General features: G+C 40.0%; 1 protein-coding gene across 8 annotated transcripts in view; it reads left to right on the forward strand.

The window, feature by feature from the left end:
• The window catches only part of atp8a1 (ATPase phospholipid transporting 8A1), a 105,836-nt gene that overhangs the window by 55,262 nt on the left and 38,009 nt on the right, over positions 1-12,565 (forward strand). For all 8 annotated transcript variants that reach the window (XR_004897370.1, XM_036001367.1, XM_031302805.2 and 5 more), the window contains 7 exons: positions 1,290-1,372; positions 2,821-2,870; positions 3,245-3,314; positions 3,968-4,052; positions 5,012-5,151; positions 7,018-7,156; positions 10,460-10,524. Coding sequence is in view for 7 of the 8 variants with exons in the window: in XM_036001367.1 (XP_035857260.1) it covers positions 1,290-1,372; positions 2,821-2,870; positions 3,245-3,314; positions 3,968-4,052; positions 5,012-5,151; positions 7,018-7,156; positions 10,460-10,524 (632 nt within the window). In the remaining variant the exon portion in view is untranslated. The remainder of the gene's footprint in view (positions 1-1,289; positions 1,373-2,820; positions 2,871-3,244; positions 3,315-3,967; positions 4,053-5,011; positions 5,152-7,017; positions 7,157-10,459; positions 10,525-12,565) is intronic.

The raw sequence follows: 12,565 nt of genomic DNA on the forward strand, positions 1-12,565 counted from the left end.
ACTCATTGCCTTTTGGTGGCACAAGTATCAATTTGTAGAAACTGTTACTTTCCTTTCCTGCAGATTGTGCTCAGCGGCACATTTATCTTCTAAACTTACTTTTCTTGCTGCCCTGCGGCACAAGTCAAACAGAATCTGCAGGTCTATGACATTGCAAGACTTAAATTGCTGGTGGTGCAGCTCTGCAGCTCTAGGTGATCCTGGTTCCAGGTGCTTTCCATTAATGATGCTGTGTCCTTGATATGCTTTTTGTTGTTGAGATATTGAATTTTTCATCTAGTAGCCTATGTGTCTTTGCAAATGGAATATATCACTACAGCCTCCAGGTAGCAGTAGTTCATAAAGACATATATATAATCATCAGTGCAGGAGAGAGCCAGGAATCATATTAGAAAATAAAATATCCTTTTTACAGAATGCATGGTGTATGTCACTGTGATTCTTTGAGCCTGACTTTGATCCCTCAGTCTCTCACATTCACAGCAGTGATGAGACACCTGCCAATCAAGAAAACAGTGTTTGGTGTTTTAAGCCCCCAACGTCGCCTTCCAGGCAGCGCAGCAGTGGTTATGTTTAGGGTTAAGGTTAGGGTTAGCTGCCTGGAAGGCGACGTTGGAGGCTTAAAACACCATCGAGCCAAGAAAACATGCCCTTAAATGTGATTATTTTTAACTCCACAAAAACACTCCCATTGGAGGAGGTGAAGTTAACTACTCATACTCTCAGAACATGTGGTGTAGACACAGTGGTTGCTCCTAACAGTACTACTATGTAAGTTTCCTAAAAAAAATAAGGGCCGTCCTAATGAATTTTTGAAAATGTCACTATGTTTAAAGGTTTAAATCTGCGATTCAAATGTGAACATTGAAGTAGCTCTCATGGGGAAAAACAAAACAAAAAAAACAATGCAAACCTTGTGTAATTGCCAAATTGATTGACAAGCCATTCAGTATATTATTAGTGTTATTATATTATAACACTGGGGGGGGGTAAGAGGCGCAGGGAATGGCTGCAAAGAGGACGGTAGTTAAGTGAACTGTAAAAAACTAGCGTAGAGCTTTTACTCGCCCTGCAGCATCCTCATGCAAGCTGTAGCATCAGCTACCTGGTTCACAGCTTTCAATCACTGTCCTCATTGTGACATTTTTTTCAAAATAAACTTGTTTTATGCACGAAACGTGAACATGGCTCTCGTCAGGATTGTCACGTTCAAATTCCAGGTTATCTTGAGACAGCACTGGTTTCTGTGTGTTTATCTGTAACGTTTTGGGTTTCTATTTGCTTTCAAGATGAAGGAGCTCTGGTGAGAGCAGCACAGAACCTTGGCTTTGTGTTTTCTGGTAGAACCCCGGACAGCGTCATAGTGGAAATGGTAAGTTGGACATGACAACTTAAATGAAAGGCATGCAAGTTTGTACTGATGGATAGATCCACTTACTCTTTAATATGAGTATCATGATAGACCTCAAACAAGAAAAAAAAAAGACTGACAAGATGTGTGATACTAACCACATGGTATTGGCTTAATCCAAGTGAAGAGGGGTTTTTTCTGTCATTAATGAATTAGACAAATTGTAATTTCTTCACCGGTTCATAAGCTGTGGAATATCTCACCGTTTCCCATGTAGCTGCAGACATACTGTAAAAAGACTAATGTGTAATGAGGAGAGACAAAACATTCTGATGTTCCATGCTTAACAACAAAATATTACTTTCATTCTACAGTGGGTTTAAGGTTATTTATTAAAGGAATAGTTTAAAAGTTTAGCAAATAGGCTTCTTTGCTTTCTTACCGAGAGTCAGACGATAAGATTGATGCCACTCTCATGTCTGTGTAACTACAAAGCTACAGCCAGCAGCTGGTTTGCTTAGCATAAAGACTGGAAACAGGGGGAAACACCTGGCCAAGAAATAGTCCGGCACATAACCCCCCAGTAAAACCGTGAATTGGTGTATATAAAGATATAGAGAAAGTAAAATAAAGAAGTATCAAGAGGTCTATAAAGAAAACTAAAATAAGAAAAAACAACAGAAAAGTGACCATGGTGTGGTTAAAGTGACAGTAGTGTGATTAATAGCAGCAGAGTCATACATATATACTGTAAAGACATGAGAGTGAATCATGTTGAACTATTCCTTTAACCACACTGCACATCCCAATTATTTTTTAGGTTGTAGTGTATCTCTAGAATATCTCTAAGCAGTTACTTATGTAATTATTTCACTATTTCTTTTTAAAATTTTGCTCAGATGTTCCATTGCAGACCTTGAACTAAAACCAATATGCATAACACATAAAGATAACTCAGCTTTTTGTATTCCTATGGGCCACAGAAATGGAAAATGACGAACATTACATGTGATTAAATCCTGAGCTGATGCAGTGTGTCCTCTCCGAAGCTCAGGTCACTCATCCAGTTGTTCCCTTAATTGGCTAACCTGATGATTGCACTCAAAGAGGCAGAGGCAGAAAGGCCAAAACCATTTTCAAATAATTTTTTCTTCCGCTGAGAACATCTTGTCTCCAAGACGTTTGTCCGATTTCTTAACCTTTATTAGGCCTTCTAAAGCTCTCAGCATCTATTTAATCACTCTGTCTTGTACCTTGCAGCCTCTACAATTAAGGAAGTTAATTGAATTCTACCTTGTTATTCTCCCTCCATCAGCTCAGTGCAGGCAACTGATAAACACATTTAATGTGCTATTAAGGCTGATTTGAGTAGGGTGGCTTGTGCTACTTGAGATAAGTTGTCTAAGAAGAAGACTGAGGTTGAGATATGTCCTTTTGGAGTGTGTTAATTTGTCTGTCTTTGGATTTAGCCTGGAACAGAGGAGAGATACGAACTACTTCATGTGCTGGAGTTTACAAGGTAATCTACAGATTATTAATACATTATACTCTTCATTAGTTATTATTTGTACAACTGCTGTACACAGTTTTTTGTTGTCCATTGGTGTACATGCTTATTGTATTTGCTTTATGAACCTAAAAAGAATTGCATGGTATCAGATCTCCAGTTTATCATCTTCCTTTTGCCCTAATGATTTGTACTAATCAATTGTGTGACCTAGGTGTGATATCTTGTTACCAACTCTGTGATTTCTATTTTCAGGAGGCTTATGCTAGCTCAAACCGTACTTGATAATTTGCTATAGTGGCTGTAACACCTTATAATGTGAATTATCTTATTTGTTTTCTCCCCTTATTCCACCTTTGTCTCTTTCTTGCCTTTTTCTCTCACAGCACAAGGAAGAGGATGTCAGTCATCATGCGCACCCCATCTGGGAAGATCCGCCTCTACTGCAAAGGAGCTGTGAGTGTCTGTCTCTCTCCATGGCAACGCATGACAGCCCATCACCATCATCACCACACACACACACACACACACACACACTCTAGTGTTGAACACTCTTCTCCCCTTATTGCTGCTCGCTATTATCAGGAAATCTTTTCAATGAGCAGCAGCAAGATCACCATGTTTCACACATGGGTGTCTCTGCAAAATAAAGGTTATACAAATACATTCAGTATGGGTTTTTTATTAACTTGGTCTTAATGTGTATTTTCGTTTGGCACAATTTTTATTTTGTGATATCAACAACGACAATGCTAAATGCATAAAAAGTCATTACTATTACTTATGTTTAATTTTTGTTTGAAGCTAAACTCTTTAATGAGTTGATGGTTTTTAATGTTATTAAAAGACATTACTCACAGAATAATGTATCCATTACAGGATCCAGATACATTTGTTGTGAATTAATTAATTCTCCTGTAACTTCCTTTTTAAAGATTATTTCAGAACAAAAAGATTTTGGGGCAAATCAGAGTAGAAACAGAAAGGGCAACACAACTAACGGCTATATTCAACCCAATAACACTCATTTGTACAGTAGCCCAAGTCCAGGAGGTTCCTTTCATTCCACTCTGGCTGTCAATAACCAATACGTGTTTGTTTACCTTCAGGACACAGTGATCTATGACCGCCTGGCAGACAGCTCTAGGTACAAAGAGATCACATTGAAGCACTTGGAACAGTTTGCCACTGAGGGTGAGTGGGCAAACATCGCCCCCTGTCTGCCAAAAGTCAAACATCTCTTAGGATGCTTCTAATGTACACAGTATGCTCCCCACATTTCTGTCTGGTCATTATCACCACTTGATCATCAGCTGCAGCAGAAGAAGTAGTTTTCTTTCCCTTAGAGTTTATCCTCATTTGTCATTACCTGATGAACAGTAAATCCTAATATGCGTATGCTGAAGCATTGTTAATCTAACGCAGTGATGCTGAAAGAAACTGCATCAGAGACTCTCCCTTTTGTTCTGTGTTCATGCTGCCCCCTTGTGAGACGCCAGCAAAATGATGTCATTGGGAATATTTGATGCAGGCTAAATATAGCATTCAGGACAGATTGTGAAGATCTTCAGTCACTGTAACTTGGAGAGGCCTGAATAAAATATAACTTCCTTTATCACACTGACAAGAAGAATGAACTATTATTAACTACATATTTGATCTTTTCCTAGTTTAATTTGCATTGAACAGAAAATCTGTGATGCTCAATTCTATTCAGATATTTGGACTTTCAACCACAAACACAATCACTGATACAATACACTGCACAGATATTATATGCATGTTATTTAAATCCAGGTAAAACTGTGTCAGAACTTGTATTTATCCTGCTTGGAATACAAGGCATATGTAAAGCAAGTGCCTAGATGGGTGGGATTTGCTGCATTAGCATAGTATCAGGTAAGTAATTATGTTAGCTGTTGGGGAAATAAATGATATCAGAGTGTGCATAGACGACTAATTGCCACCTGTTATACCTGGCTAGATGTTGATAAATCACCCTAAAAATAATATAAAATGCCATAAGATGTCAACATGGAAAAAAAAAAGTAGAAAAAATAGAAAGAGTATAGAAAAGCTCAAGAAGTCATGTCAAATGGTAAGAAGTGTGGATGTTTTGACCCACGTGTTGTGATGCTGCTTTCCTCTTCCAGGCCTGCGCACTCTGTGCTTTGCAGCGACAGATGTCAGTGAGTCGTCCTATCAGCAGTGGCTGGAGATCTATCGCAGAGCCTGCACCTCCCTGCAGAACAGATCCCTGAAACTGGAGGAGAGCTACGAACTGATAGAAAAGGTTTGCAAAGTGAACAACTGATATGTTTGTGTGGTATCAGTTCCTGATGCCATGACTTCCTGTTATGTTCCCTTAACTAGTCCTGCCATTACACATTTCATTGTGAAATGGAAGTAAGAGGCTTATGGGGTCAGTGCAATCAACACCTGGAAAGGTTAAAAAAATTGTGTGTTTTTGTGATAGAGATTCAAGCGTTCACCAGCAGCTAGAATTGGTTTTCTGTGAGGTGGGTCTATGTGGAAGCACTAGTCAAACACAGGAAGCCACGGTCGTAAATCAGCCACTTGGCACGTTCTTCATGGCTACCCAAAACGAATAGAGGCAATCAATCATAAAATAAACATAAAAGCTTTCAGAGAGGAAAATGTAATGTACGTTGCTTAATGGGCAGAGTGTGGCACTGATGCGGCCAGGGTTTGGGGTTTATTGCTCCTCAGGGCCACCCATATTTTGAAATGCACACGATGACGCCACATGGGGGCACAGTGGAGTTGCAGTAAAATTTAAAACACGGAGACATTCCAACATCATCGGAAGTTACTCCTTCATCATCTCACAAACTAAATGCTACATGTGCATATAATTCAGCATTGATAGGAAAAAGTTAATAATAAAAACCTTACCATTTCTTTGTTATTATTTTTTGTATTGAGAGGATGTTGTACTTCTTTGATACATAATCCTCACTCATTATTATTCACTTTGATTGTTTTCCATTACATTACTTTTACTGTACAGTGCTTTTGAAAATAGTTAATTGGTAGAATCGTATGATTCGCTGAATCATTGTTCGAGTTTCCTACCCTCATATTACTACAGTATGTTCCAGAGTGTGTACATATAACAGTAAACTGCTTCAGTCTTTGAAGGAAACATTTATCATTAACTTCACTGATTGGTTTAAGCTTAAATTGATTATTTATGGACTACTTGTACTTTAGCTCAGCCAGGACAGAATTTCGCAGGAAGGCAATCAGGAGGCCAGTGTTCAATGCAACAAATAGAAACTGCCAGTCTTGTGGTCTCCCACACTGCAGTTTGCAAAGTTAAAACTTCTGTTCTTTAACATAAGGAGTAAGGAAAGTACTGACTCTCCACAGTGACTGGTGAATTCAGAAGTGTACAGTCCCTTAGATTATGGTTAATTCACTAACACCAGACAGCATCTACCAGCTTTTGGCTATTGACTGGTTATTATGGTCCCACCCTAGCTTAGGGGTTGAAATCCTGATCCAAGTGGTTCTTGTATCATAATCCACATAGTGCCTTTAACAAAAACCACAGGAACATAAGAACAATTCACATCAAACAGGCAAATGAGGACTCATCAGCTATAGTCATGTTCTTCCCCAGGCACAATTTTCTGTGCTGTGTGGTTTAAAATGATTAGAGAGGACAGAGCTACAGATGTATAGGCAGCAGGTCTCAGGTCGCAACTTAAAGAGCTTCCCCTGCCTTTCCTCTTCTGCTGGCTCCTGTCTCCCCTCTACCCCGGGGTCTTGTCAAATCTTTGGCCCCATGATGGGCCCATATGAGCCCACAACCAGCCACAAAGAACCACCAAGGTTTCTGGGAAAAACACCAAAAGTATTTTGTGGGTGTTTTTGTGTGGGAGAGATCGTGTCTGCAGATGCACACAGAGGCACAGTAACTGATCCAAAAACCTCTTAAGCCTGTCATGGTTTTTCTGGGTGATAAACAAGAGCAGCTGATGAAGGAAAAAAACACGACTGAGTGAGTGACACAATCCCGGCTCACATGTTTCTCTGACACATGACGTTTTAAAGGCCTTCCTCTGTTATGACCACCACTTACTGGCTTTTTTTAAAGACTTTTTTTTCTGTCTTTTACTCATTTCTGGTGTAGAACCTCCAGCTCCTGGGGGCCACAGCGATAGAGGACAAGCTCCAGGATAAGGTGCCCGAGACCATTGAGACTCTAATGAAGGCGGACATCAAGATCTGGATCCTGACAGGGGACAAACAGGAAACAGCCATTAACATTGGTAAGAGCCAGACGCACATCCATAAAGTTGGGAGACTCACAAGATATCTGGACTTTTATTCTCTAGTATAGGTCAAGGTACAAAAACACTGGATCCTATATTTCCCGTAATACAACTCAATTGCATAATCATTATACCCCTCCTGCCTCCTAAATACCCACTTCTTTCAAACCCCACATCTCCAGCTGGTAATGCAGGCTTTCTGTTAAAAAATTAAATCTCAAAGCTAAACCGAGATTTAGTCCTTGTGGTCAGTAAACTGAACTTCATGTGTAAAATTGGTGGAGTGCCCCTTTAATGTAGAGAGGTGCCCCTGTAATGTAAAATAATTTACATTAAAGACTGTTGCACTCACATAATCCAATTGATATTTGTGCAGCATGCCCTGCTTGTTCACTTGGTCTCAAACCAAATGGAAAGTCAATGGTGAACCTGGTCTGTGTTGTGATAGATTGCTCCAGTCAGTCCTGGGGTCATTCTTCACCCAGCAAGACAAACTACTGACTGACTGAATGCTTCTCTGTCACACATATCTAGCAAAAGCATCTGTCGTAGAATGCTAGATGATGTATGAGCACACTGCACTGACATGAAATAAATAACATGCATATGTACACAAGGAGGCAGCTCTCACGTATCTGGCTCCCCCAGAGGTTTTAGCCTTGCAGATGTTATCAGGAATGTGAATGACTAACTCTAGTCCAGCAGGTCCAGTTCAGTTTCCTTAATTGGCACTGGTATTACAGCTCTTAGATGTGGCTAACTACTACAGACGGATCTACCTTGAATGCAGCCAACATTTAAACACAGAGTCCAGAAAAATAGATATGAAAAGTACCTCCATTTGTGGCTATACCTACCACTGTGGCCTGACTGAATCAGCCCTTTGTGCCCACCGTGCCCAGATGTGACGGAGCTCTGCAGAAGCATATGCTCACTGGAAGTATTTTTACAGGACCGCCGTTTGACTAAGTTGCTCTGTAAAATCTCTGCTCAATATTGACTTTGTTTTTTACTATTTTCCTCACTGAAAGACGATCCCCATTGCCAGGGTTAATGGTGCACATTTTGCCACGTTTGACCGGTGAATCACATTTAGATTTTTCTATGTTTCGAGGTGGCCTGAACCACCCAAATGCCACTCTTGGCACAGGATATTGGGCCAAAATGCAGTGGAGTTTACTTATTTTTTTATTTTTATTTTTACAAATTATTGATATTGAAGCATGGCAGATCTGTTTGATCTGAAGCTGTAAAGACTGTCATTGTTTCAGTTTGTCTCTAATCCTGAACTATCATGACAGTAACTACTCTGACACTGTGTGTCTGGCTGTCTGAGGAAAGAGCCATGTTTGCTCTGGGACACGCTCCCAGTGCTGTGAGTTGTTTGTTGAGGGGAATTAAACGTACCGTACGTAATGAAGGGAAAGTGCCCGCTCTTCAGCTAGTTGGGAAACACTACTTACTTTTATGGTATTACAGATGAGAAGCACATAAACATTGCTGTGTTAAATTTGGCCAGAGGGTGCATCATCCCCTTCAGCAGAGAGACACACAACCCCTTATCTTCTTTCACAATTATGCTTTCCCACCTGCTTTACCATGTGAAGTCATTATTTTCAGGTCCCCATTCTTTCTTCCTCCCAAAATCGTGAGTTCCCTCTGTAGGTAAACATTGTATAATATATTAAAAAAAGACTATTTGTCATATTTGCTCAAACTGTGACTATATTCTGACAGTAGTTCATAATATAATCTGTGAAAAAATCAGGTTCCTCTGCCTCCTCCTCGTGCTCCTAATGGCATTTTCCAAGATTCCACAGCGCCTGAAGAAAAACAACCAATCAGAGCCGAGAAGTCTAACTCGGTGTCAATCACTGCTCCTGAACTCTGATCTAACTGTTAAACTATGCACCGCTGATCAAATATGAATCAAGATTTTGTTACTGCATTGCCTATTTCTCGCCTCAAATATTTTCAGAAACACATTTTAGTGTACTGTTTAGCTGTAAAAAAGAGAGAGTGCAGCGAAACACATTCTTGATAGTATAGTGACAGTTTGAGGAAATATGACAAAAAGTTGTTGTTTTTTTAAAATAAAAGTTCCCTACTGAACCTTTATTTGTTGCTGCAGTTGCAACATTTGAGATGACTGTGACTCGAGTGTCCCTGTTACACATTCCTCAAGTCCTTTGGGAGCAGTGTTTAGTTCTGCTGAGATGGAGAAAGGCCAGCAATTCAACTTTCTCTGGTGAAATAAAAAAGGGCAGTTTGGCCACAGTCAAATGAGCTTAAGGTAAACACATTAAGCGGAAGGACTGTGGCAGGAACTGACAAGGGGGAAGGGAGTAGAGACAGTGTTGAGATGGGGAGACATTTTCCTCACATTGGCAAATTTTTTGACATTTGCACCTTTGCACTTAGGAAAACAATCCACCAGACCCAGACCCCAACACTGTTTGGTTTTGACTCCGGAGGTGAAACCCTCTCATTTCCTCATGCAAGGCCCCATCTGTGTGTAGTGTGTGCGCATTATTGTGTTTGACTGTGTGTTTTGTGCAATCTTATCTCAGTTTCACTCACAGAAAATGCCACCCATGTATTCACAAGACATGGCCTTTGTGGTAATCCCCTTAAAGAAACTAAAATTTCTTTCCAGACAGAAGCAAAGTGTTGAAGCCCACAAATATTCATGTGGTTATGCCACAGATGGCAGCCCTTTCATACAGCCACGGTTTTGAACTGAAGGCTTCAGTCTTTGGTTCATGAAACATTTTTGTTTTCCCCAATGGGAGGCTCCCTCTACCACCTTGCTGGTGACCCTGAGCATCTGTCCCAGCCAAGAGCTGAGGGGAACGCTCCCCAGGGAGCCATGTTGGCTAACTCAGAGTTGTAACTGCCTATTAAAACAGGAAACCGACAAACTCTTATAAACCAAACTCATTAGTCATGTCCCGAGACACTGGCTCTGAGCTGCAACATTTTAATTGGTGTCCCTTTAAAATGTTTTGCTACAAAATGTGGTGTCCCTTATTTGATTCATTTTTTTCTTCTTTTTTTATTTTTTGTTTTATTTATTTATTTAATTGGTGTGTGTGTGTGGAAGTGCATTTGAGCCCCAATCAGATCAGTTGTAAAACTAAAGGGGGAAATTAAATCTAAGGTACACTACAATTTGATTTAATTTAATTCATTTAAAGTATTTCCTGCCTACATACGTGCATACTTTCCAGTCTTTTTAAGTCTTCTAAATGTGCTTAATGAAACATAATATAATCATCTTGTTTTTCTGTTTTATCATAGGACATTCCTGCAAACTACTGACCAAGAACATGGGCATGCTTGTGATCAATGAAGACACTCTTGATGTGAGTATTTAGCAATCTGCATATCCACAAATTAACGTCCTTGCATACAGAAGCCAAAACCTCACCAAAGCACATAAAGATCATCATTGCTTTACAAAATATTGTACTGAGACTTTTGCTTCTTCTAATCTACACATAACACTTTTTTTTTGTGGATCAGTCATTCACTTTATTCCTAATTTAATTTATCTATTCCATTGCTAAAAACAAAATAACCTAATTGCCATTTGCCTCATGCATCTTCCAGCATTTTCAAAACAGCTGACTATCAATACAAACCCGCTATCGATCAATCTATATCTGTATTTGCTACATTAGCAAGAATGCATCAGAGGTCAAGACTAACAATGACTCAATACAAATGTCATTTACGATTGATTTATGATATTGTTTTGGCAGATTGTAATCCAAATATAGAACGTTATACTAAATTGACAAAACACGTGGCACCTATAATATATACAGTAGTTTTAGTTGTTCAGTAGTTGTGATCTTGAGGGTAAAATCATAACATCATTAGGATGTCCTTGAGTAAAATAATCCCCTGATCTCATCACTCAATCCCTGTGAAAAAGCTGTCTCGACCTGAAAGGATGAGGCCACAGGGAGCCTTCCACACACACAGCCAACACACATCCCAAATCTGCCTTTAACATCTTTAAGACACCCAGCAGAGAAGTCTGTTGACCCCCCGGCAGGAGAGCCTTGTCTGTTGTTTCTGAGATTGAAAAGGGCAAGTCCCTGCACTTCCAGCAGGAGTAAGCTAAGCAGGGGAGCCACAGATGGAGGAGAAACTCGACTGGGTTTAGTTTGTCGGACAACGGGGGAATGGTGAGAAGTGGGGAAGGGACGGGGAAGCAGCAGGAGGGTGTTTGGGGGTGATGACGGACGGCCTTCACTCTGTCAGCCAGTCGTTAAGCGTGATAAATGAAGCTGAGGTAGAAATGTGGGGTCGGTGCATTCATAAAGCATGCGGACCAGCGCTTTGAAATGTCAGCTCTCATTCTCCTGTGGTTGAACAGATGCTTACATAAGGCAGTTTGTTAAAGTGCAAAGGGAGAAACCTCTCCACCAAGACTGAGGAGGCCCAGTGAACAGAGGAGCAGGGCTGGTAATTCAGAGTGCTCTTGTGCTGTGAAAGAGAGTAATTGGAGCATGTCTTTCCTCTTTTGCTGTGTTTAGAAATGCTTATCAAAGGGAGGACAAAGTTTTAGACATCCTCTCTACTTAATCTTACTAGAACTGAAATTCACAGATGCATTATTAGGTCATTTTGAACAGTCTGGTCTTCCAGTCAGCGTGTTTAGTCATTCAAAGAGCTAACCGCACTTATTGAGCATTAGTATCTTAATCTTAAATGAAGTACAGTCACAGATAAATGGGGCTTATTATTTTCTTTTTTCTGTAAAAAAAATAAAAAAAGAAGCTTATTTGTCTGTGTTTTGATTATAAAAAAAACGGAGAAAAACGGAGAAATAAAAAAATTAAATGTCCCCTTTGAGGGTGGCTTCAAGTCTGAGACAGATGATGACATTACATCCATACAAATGTCCAGATTCCACATCATGAGTGTCACGTCCTGTTGGCTGTATCACTCAAGAGCTGTATCAACAATAGAGCTCAGTCTTTATGGGAAGCTCTTGTGGATTTCTGAATGGACAGCATAAACCCATTCCAAAGCCAAACACTAGCTAGTCACATAGGCTAAACTGGTCATTATAGCCATAACAAAGAGGCTTTAGGAGGAGACATGTAGCATTAGTGCTAAAATTCCTCAGTGGAAATTAGGGGGGAAATGGCTGCCCTACTTGACGAAATGGCAAACTTTGCTTATCACACTATGTGATGAATAGATTGTGCCCCAAACAAATTGAATTCTTTCTCATACATATGCTATACTGGCTTATGCAAAGCACACACACTCATGCACTTACACTTTGAGATGTCATCTAAAATCACTCTGTTAACTGACTGGGATTGAAAGGATTTAATTTTTGAATATAGATATCACAACCTGAACTGTGCTTCTCCTTCTCTCTCT

This window comes from Sander lucioperca, chromosome 1 (assembly GCF_008315115.2).
Source record: "Sander lucioperca isolate FBNREF2018 chromosome 1, SLUC_FBN_1.2, whole genome shotgun sequence".
Lineage (NCBI taxonomy): Eukaryota > Metazoa > Chordata > Actinopteri > Perciformes > Percidae > Sander > Sander lucioperca.